General features: G+C 46.4%; 1 protein-coding gene across 5 annotated transcripts in view; it reads left to right on the top strand.

Moving 5' to 3' along the window:
* The window catches only part of PHF7 (PHD finger protein 7), a 12,934-nt gene extending 7,590 nt beyond the window's left edge, over positions 1-5,344 (top strand). For 4 of the 5 annotated variants that reach the window (XM_010851736.1, XM_010851738.1, XM_010851737.1 and 1 more), the window contains 7 exons: positions 1,549-1,650; positions 2,029-2,153; positions 2,606-2,765; positions 3,295-3,401; positions 3,862-3,978; positions 4,403-4,527; positions 4,776-5,344. In XM_010851736.1, coding sequence (XP_010850038.1) covers positions 1,549-1,650; positions 2,029-2,153; positions 2,606-2,765; positions 3,295-3,401; positions 3,862-3,978; positions 4,403-4,527; positions 4,776-5,002 — 963 coding nt within the window. In that variant the 3' untranslated portion in view covers positions 5,003-5,344. The remainder of the gene's footprint in view (positions 1-1,548; positions 1,651-2,028; positions 2,154-2,605; positions 2,766-3,294; positions 3,402-3,861; positions 3,979-4,402; positions 4,528-4,775) is intronic. The other variant, XM_010851739.1, reaches the window with a different exon arrangement.
* The last annotated feature ends 2,397 nt before the right edge of the window (positions 5,345-7,741 follow it).

Here is a 7,741-nt window from a genome sequence, read left to right as displayed (position 1 = left end):
GACAGAGGATGAGATGGCTGGATGGCATCACTGACTCGATGGACATGAGTCTGAGTGAACTCCAGGAGTTGGTGATGGACAGGGAGGCCTGGCGTGCTGCGATTCATGGGGTTGCAAAGAGTTGGACATGACTGAGCGACTGATCTGATCTGATCTGATCTGATCTTGTTTAATTTCAATGCATTTTTCCACATATATATTTTCAACATAAAAATAAACATACACAGTGCTTTGTATTTTTTTAAGCTCATATATTTACAGAGATCTTTCCAGTTAGAATATACTGATCTAGTTTTTTTTTTTTTTTAATAACTGGTTGGTATCCCATGGTACAGGTGTGCCAAAAAGTATTAAACTCCTATTAAAGGACATTTAGATTGTTTTTAATCTTTCACTATTGAATTTTCTATTTATAGAAATTACACAGTTCATTGTAGAAAATATTAATAACACTTAAAAGTATAGATAGAAATCACTCATATAGTCCTAAAGCCTTGAGTGAGTGTAAACATAAATATGTTTTAGGCCTAATTGGGCTATGATTCAAGTATCCTCAAGTCATCCAACCTTGTAGGCTCACTTTTGCTATTTTGCTATTGTTAAAATAACCTCGGTCCCCATTATATTACATGTAATTACTGTAAAGTCTAATACCCTTACAGTCTAATACTGTAAAGTCTAATATTTTTGGAAGCTTCTTGGGGTGGGGCTCAGGTGTGAAATTCTTCCAAAGTATGTACATGTCCACGGTTCTTGGGTACATAACAATTCAGCTTCTTTTTGTTTGATTTCCCATTCTAGACTCTGTTTTAGGGGCTTTTCAGAAACAAAAGGTTCTTTAAAGTATGTTTTCAAAGAAAAGTTCAATTCCTCTCCTTTCCCTATAAGCCAGAATGACTACAGTCGGGTGACTTTAAAGCCTCGTTTCCTTTTCTGTAAAGAATACACTCTGCGAAGAGTATTGATTCTGTACCAAAGGTCAGCACAGCAAGAGAGGGAGAGTGTGGGTTCTGGGGGCCCGGATGTGAACACCACTCGGCTGCCTCCTTGCTGTGTGACCCCAGCGAGGTCACTTAATGCATTGTACCTCAGTGGCCTCTAAGATGAGGATCGCAGTGGCATCCGTATGACAGGTTTGTGAGCAGAAAATGAGTCACTGCATTAGGAGTGTTTCTCAAAGTGCTCAGCACACAAAAACAGTCCTCAATAAATGAAAGATGGCATAGCACAAAGGTGGATGAAAGCCCGGGTTCTGGAGTTCCGTGGTCTTGATCCAGTCAGATGATCTCTCTAGACTATAAAATGGGGATGATGATGTACCTACCTCTTAAGGTTGTTGCAAGGATTAAATAAGTTAATATTTGAAAAGCACTTAAGAGTCCCCAACGCCTGTGCTATGTAAACCTTTGTTAAATAAATTGTCCTGTGAATGCATATGTATCCCACCAAGCTCTATTTCTTGGCTGTCTTACCCTGTCATCCTCCTCACCCCACTGCACTGTCTCACCGATCATCAGTGTTGACAGCCTGGTTCTGCTGCCCTTCTAGATCCTATCTAGCAAGCTGCCTCAGAGGGGCCAATCCAACAGAGGTTTCCATGGATTCCTACCTGAAGACATCAGAAAGGAGGCAGCCCGGGCCTCTAGGAAGGTTAGAATCCCCTGAAAACGGGGGCTTGGGGTAGGCCTCTTCTACTACTCCTCTCATCCCTGTTGCTGTTCTTTTCTGTAATTGGTAGTTTCAAAGTCAAGGACTCTTGAGTTTCCCACTAGTCTTTCTCTTAAGTTCCATCCTTCTCTAGGGTATAGTGTCCTAAGTCAGGTGAGGGAGCAACATCCTGAGAAAGCCAAAAAGAATGCAGTGCTGCTTGAAGCTCAGCTTTGGCATGCCTTAGAGCTTCTAGGTCACTGAGGAAGAGGAATGGCTGCTGTGTCAAAGAATTTCCGTTCCATAGGATGCTGTGCTACAGAGTGTTTTTCTGTCTGTCTGTCTTGGGGCCCTGAGTAATGCCTGGGCTCTCATTTGCAGATCTGCTTTGTGTGCAAGAGAAAGGGAGCTGCCATCAACTGCCAGAAGGACCAATGTGCCAGAAACTTCCATCTTCCTTGTGGCCTAGAAAGGGGTTGCCTTTCACAATTTTTTGGAGAGTACAAGTGAGTGATGAAGGGGGAAAGTTGAGCTGCCCTTTTGTAATTTGTTATTTAGCATCTGATGAAATCAGAGTCCAGTTCTCACGGGCCTATTTTGATTCACCAGAAAATCTGTCCCTCCATTTGATAATGAGAAACAGTGTCTTGACTTGGCGATTTCACAGATTTGCTTCTTGCTTCCCATCCCCTCCTTAAATTACAAACAGCTGGGGTTCTTAGACAGCTGCTCAGAACTAAGTGGGGCTTTCAGGAACAGGAGGCTGTGGAGCTTTGCTCAGTGGGAAAGCAGCTGTGAGAAGGCATGTGGCTGTTCCTCATCCTGCTCCTCCTCCTGCCCATGAGCTTGGAGGTTCACTGGAGACGGGCCAGAGTGGTTGATTGCTATTCCTCTTCCGGGCAGCTGGAAAACTGCATCATTTACAAACAAAAAACGAAGCCTATTTACTCTGCCACAGATCATTTTGTGGGGAACATCGCCCTACACAGAACATCCGACGCAGGAACGTGGGGGAGGAAAGCTGTATCTTGTGTTGTGAAGACTTATCCCAAATAAGTGTTGAAAACATCCAGAGCCCATGCTGTAGCCAAGCCATCTACCACCGGAAGTGCATACAGGTGGGGCTCTCTCTGCTCTGGGGACCATCCCAATGGCCCAGCTCTGAGCATCCTGGGAATGCTCAGGCAATTTCAGCGTCTGTGCGTTGTGCTGGAAGTCTGTATGCAGAACTGGTTCCAGAAGAAACTTAGCTGGGTCTCTGGTCATCCTTGACCTGCAGTACCTCATTCATTATTTAGACTGAACAAAATCCTCAGGATGGGTGGAGCAAATGAACTACTCCTAGAATGAGTCAAGTAGCTTCACAATCAGCTGTGGTTCCTGAGATTGAAGGACAGGGAAACGTGTATCCACAGTACCTGACCCCAGCCAGGTTGACCACTGCCAGACCCCATGGCTGAAGATGACACCTGAGGCACTCCTGGGTGCTCTCTTGAGCTTTTGGTCCCTGGTCTGACCCCTGGGTTTGCAGCCCTCGCCCTAACCTCTCTTAGCAGTATCCTCTGTAAAATGAGGGTAAGGGTGGAAAGAATGTGATCAAAGAGAGTGTTTTTATAAGCACAAAGTTTTTCCATGTTTATCTTACAGAAATATGCTCACACATCAGCAAAGCATTTCTTCAAATGTCCACAGTGCAACAATCGAGAAGAGTTTCCTCAAGAAATGCTAAGAATGGGAATTCATATTCCAGACAGGTAGTGGAAATTTGACCACAGGAATTGAGCCAGGGAGTGGGTTGCCTAGGTTTCTAGAAAGGAGGTGAGTGTAAGGATAGTTCAGAGAATGAGGAAGTAGCAGAAGCATTGATACACAGTGAAAAGGGAAGGGTGGTGGGAGAGCTTTTCTATTATAAAAAGGAATGGAGCGGGGAGGAAAGTAGGGGTGGTGTGCATGTTTCCCAAAAAAGGTGCTCTGGGGAACAGGATTCGTTGAGTTCTTGAATTCCAGTGTGGAGCTAAGGAACCCCTGTGTTCCACTTATCTGCGTCAACCCTCTCCCACTGCCAGACCACTTGCCCCGCCTTGTTGAAGCATTTGGGCAGCCTGTTGAACTCTTGCTGTACTAGCTTGAGTTCTTGCTAGTTCTTCCAGGGTGAACAAAGGTTTTACCAACCGATTGTACGTCCCTTACTCACTGTTTCTTCTCCCACTGCAGAGATGCTGCCTGGGAACTCGAGCCAGGGGCTTTCTCAGAGTTGTATCAGCGCTATCAGCATTGTGATGCCCCCATCTGTCTGTATGAACGAGGCAGAGACAGCTCTGAGGAAGAAGGGTAGGGAAAAGTTCCTGACTAGAAAGATCTCTCATCAGGGCGATCTTAGGGCTTGGCACAGTTTTCAGGCACAAGAAATTTACCTTTGTCTGCAGATCTCAGGGCAAACACAGCTGCTAAGTCCCATCCTTGAGCAGCTCAGGACTCACTCATGCACAAGTGAACAGGTCTCTCTGCTGGGTCTGCTCTCCTTGTGCCCCACGGAGAGACACTCAGGGCCATTCCTTCCCAGTCTACCTTGTGCGTGGCTGTGCCTGACCACAGGCCCCGGGATCAGCACTCAGGCACCCCTCCGTCTTGAGCAGAATGTGTAGTGAAAGATTCCTAGGAAGACCTCAGCAAGGGCCTGAACTGCAGCGAACATCCCGAGAGTGGTTCTGAGTGTTCCGTTTGTCCCACCACCCTCCCTTGGCTCTTCCTGTAGGAAGTGGCGCCTCATTCTGTGCGCTACATGCGGATCCCATGGAACCCATAGGAACTGCTCCTCTCTCAGATCCAACTGTAAGAAATGGGAGTGCATGGAGTGTGCGCCTGCTGCCAAAGTCATAGGTGGGACTAGAGGGATGATCTGGTCTTGGTGAGGGTGGTGAGGGAGGGCTGGGACTCGTGGTGTCGGTGGAGGTGGGGGGTCAGGGGGACTCACAGTGCCTGGTAAAGGAGGAGGGTGTGCTATCAGGTGGGGACTTTTACTTGGTACTTTAATTTGGGAAGAAAAGTGGCTAGGGAGGGGCATAAAGACCTGTGCCTGGGAGGGAAACAGAGGATCGAGTTGGCCTCTCCCAACTTTCTTTCACCAGAGTACACACTTGAAAACTCAGGTGACATCCCCTGTTGCAGCAGCACCTTCCTCTCCAGGGGACATTTCTACAGAGACACCGGGCTGGAAGAGAATCCGGGCCCTTCTTGGACCAACTGGCCAGGATCTTCCTTATTAGAAAACCCAGAGTCCTCTGGTCCCAGGAGGAGCCAATCCTGGGGATCTAAGGGTGTCACAATCTCTAAGAGCTGCAAAAAATCCGAGTAACATTTTCTGAGTAGTTTCTGCCAAACACATTTGGGTACAGAGCTGTGCTCCTCCATCAGGTTTGGAGGAGGGAGCACTTTGGGATTGGGAGACAAGGAAAGGGGCCAGCAGGTAGTCTCTTAACCAAGGAAAGAGAAGTCCTAAGGAACGCTAGTTCAGAGCAGTCCTGATGCTAATCACAGAACGAGTTTGTAGAGAGAGCGCCTCTGTTCTTCCTGTCTGATCCCCAGAGGGCCTTTTATACTCTTTTCTTCCACCAAGATTCTTCCACCTTGATCTAGTTCTCCTATACTTCTTTCTTCACCTGCGTTTGTTATTATGCAAATAAAAGTTTTCTCTCCATTGGTGTCTCCTTATACATTCACTCTGGAATTTATCTAGCATACTAAGGGATCTACAAAACTCAGTAAATTAAATGGAGAGCTTTCAACTTAGACCTGTTGCTTTGGAGGGAAGTATTTTGCAGGTAAATGGACTTTACAGGGACAGATTTCATCATTGTGCAAATAAACACAAGATCTCATCAGGAAGGGGAGCAGCAAAGGAGTCCACCCTGGACTGAGAATAGGCCACCACTGCAAAGCTTGGGGCCCTGGACTCAGACAGGCCAGGGACAGACATGCCCATGTGGGGCAGAAGGGCTCCCCTCACTCCAGGCGGCTTGGTCATCAGCATACCTCCCAGCAAGAGTGAAGACACAGCTCCAGTCAAACCCTCCTACCTGGTGGCTTGAGTATTTCCAGCTCAGGTAAGGGGGCCATGCTAGACATTAGGCAAGGCAGCTAGGATAGAAATTTGGCAGAAGGTCTTGAGAGAAACAGAACATTTGTTTTTAATGCTTTTGTGGGTTTTGGATTAGTGGGGGAAACTCTGGACCATTGCCAGATATTGAGTTGGCAGGGTTTCACCAAGGTGAAACTGGAGAAGGCAATGGCAACCCACTCCAGTGCTCTTACCTGGCAAATCCCATGGATGGAGGAGCCTGGTAGGCTTCAGTCCATGGGGTTGCTGGGAGTCAGACACGACTGAGCGACTTCACTTTCACTTTTCACGTTCATGCATTGGAGAAGGAAATGGCAACCCACTCCAGTGTTCTTGCCTGGAGAACCCCAGGGACGGGGGAGCCTGGTGGGCCGCCGTCTCTGGGGTCACACAGAGTTGGACATGACTGAAGCGACGCAGCAGCAGCTAAGCTAAGTCGAGTCAGTCGTGTCTAACTCTGTGTGACCCCAGAGACGGCGGCCCACCAGGCTCCCCCGTCCCTGGGGTTCTCCAGGCAAGAACACTGGAGTGGGTTGCCATTTCCTTCTCCAATGCATGAACGTGAAAAGTGAAAGTGAAGCCGCTCAGTCATGTCCGACTCTAAACAACCCCATGGACTGCAGTCTACCAGGCTCCTCCATCCATGGGATTTGCCAGGCAAGAGTACTGGAGTGGGGTTGGTTCAAATGTTGCTGACCCCTGAAGACTTACACCTGAAGGTGTACAGTGATTCAGATTTGACCAGATTCACTTGGAATCCCAAAGGGGCAGTTGGGGACACAGTAAATGCTTTAAAAAAGTCAAAGCATACTAAAAGGACTATAGTGAAAATTGCTTTTTGGACTCATCCTTCCCTACCCCCAGTATTATTCCCTAAAGACAACTACTTTCCACTTTTTTAGCCATTTCTTAATATATTAATCGTAGGACATTTTTTACTTCCTATACGTTCCATAAAGACCTAGCACCTTTAAAACCTTCCCATTTTCATTCCCTCCGTCTTTTATAATTACATCACAATTTCTGTTAAATTAACCTTCAGTGTTTACGTTACTATGGCTATGTAATTGCTCTTTACTACTGAGTCAAGGGGTATACTATGTTTATTTTTCCTCTCCTGTACATTTTTTTTTCCTTTAAACAAATTTTTTTTTTTTTGCTATTTCAGTCAGTTCAGTTCAGTTGCTCAGTCATGTCCGACTCTTTGCGACCCCATGAATCGCAGCACGCCAGGCCTCTCTATCCATCACCAACTCCCGGAGTTCACCCAAACTCATGTGCATCGATTCGGTGATGACATCCAGCCGTCTCATCTTCTGTCATCCCCTTCTCCTGCCCCCAATCCCTCCCAGCATCAGGGTCTTTTCCAATGATTCAATTCTTTGCATGCTATTTACCCATAGCTAATTCTTCCCATATATTCCACATGATCAATTGCCTGCAATTACAGTTTTCCTTGTAAGCTGAACATCAGATGGCTATGCACTGATTTTCTGGAAGACCTGCCTCCTAGAGCCTGCTCCTTCTGAGCTTGCTGCTCCTTGGGCCTTCTCACAGCTCACCCATGACTGCCTTTTTTCATTTTCTCTCCCACAAATTAGGGGACTCAGTGCTGTGGTTCCTAATCTGGACATCCAAGGACACTTTGTTAGCGCTCTGCAAGTGACAAGAGAGGTTTCAAGTTATATTTTAAACAGTATTTTACCTATCCTAAAGATTTAACTCTTGCAGCAATAATTCACAACTGAAAGATACTTCCAAAATTAAGACATTAGTTTCTTACAGAGCTTATATATTTTGGGTCATCAGGCATATTCTCAGACATCTGGGGTAATATCTTTTCCTTTAAAAAAAAGAGTCCATTTCTGTACTACTCAAGTGTGAGAAATACCACTGTAACTGAAAATAATGGCCCTCTATCAGCACCCTCTAAACTCCTGCTGCAGTGGGCGGCAGGTGGAGCTCACAGTGGGAGTG

This window comes from Bison bison, unplaced genomic scaffold (assembly GCF_000754665.1).
Source record: "Bison bison bison isolate TAMUID 2011002044 unplaced genomic scaffold, Bison_UMD1.0 scf7180017864304, whole genome shotgun sequence".
Lineage (NCBI taxonomy): Eukaryota > Metazoa > Chordata > Mammalia > Artiodactyla > Bovidae > Bison > Bison bison.
Note: the sequence above shows the minus strand (reverse complement) of the source record. Positions and strands in the feature narration are given on the sequence as shown.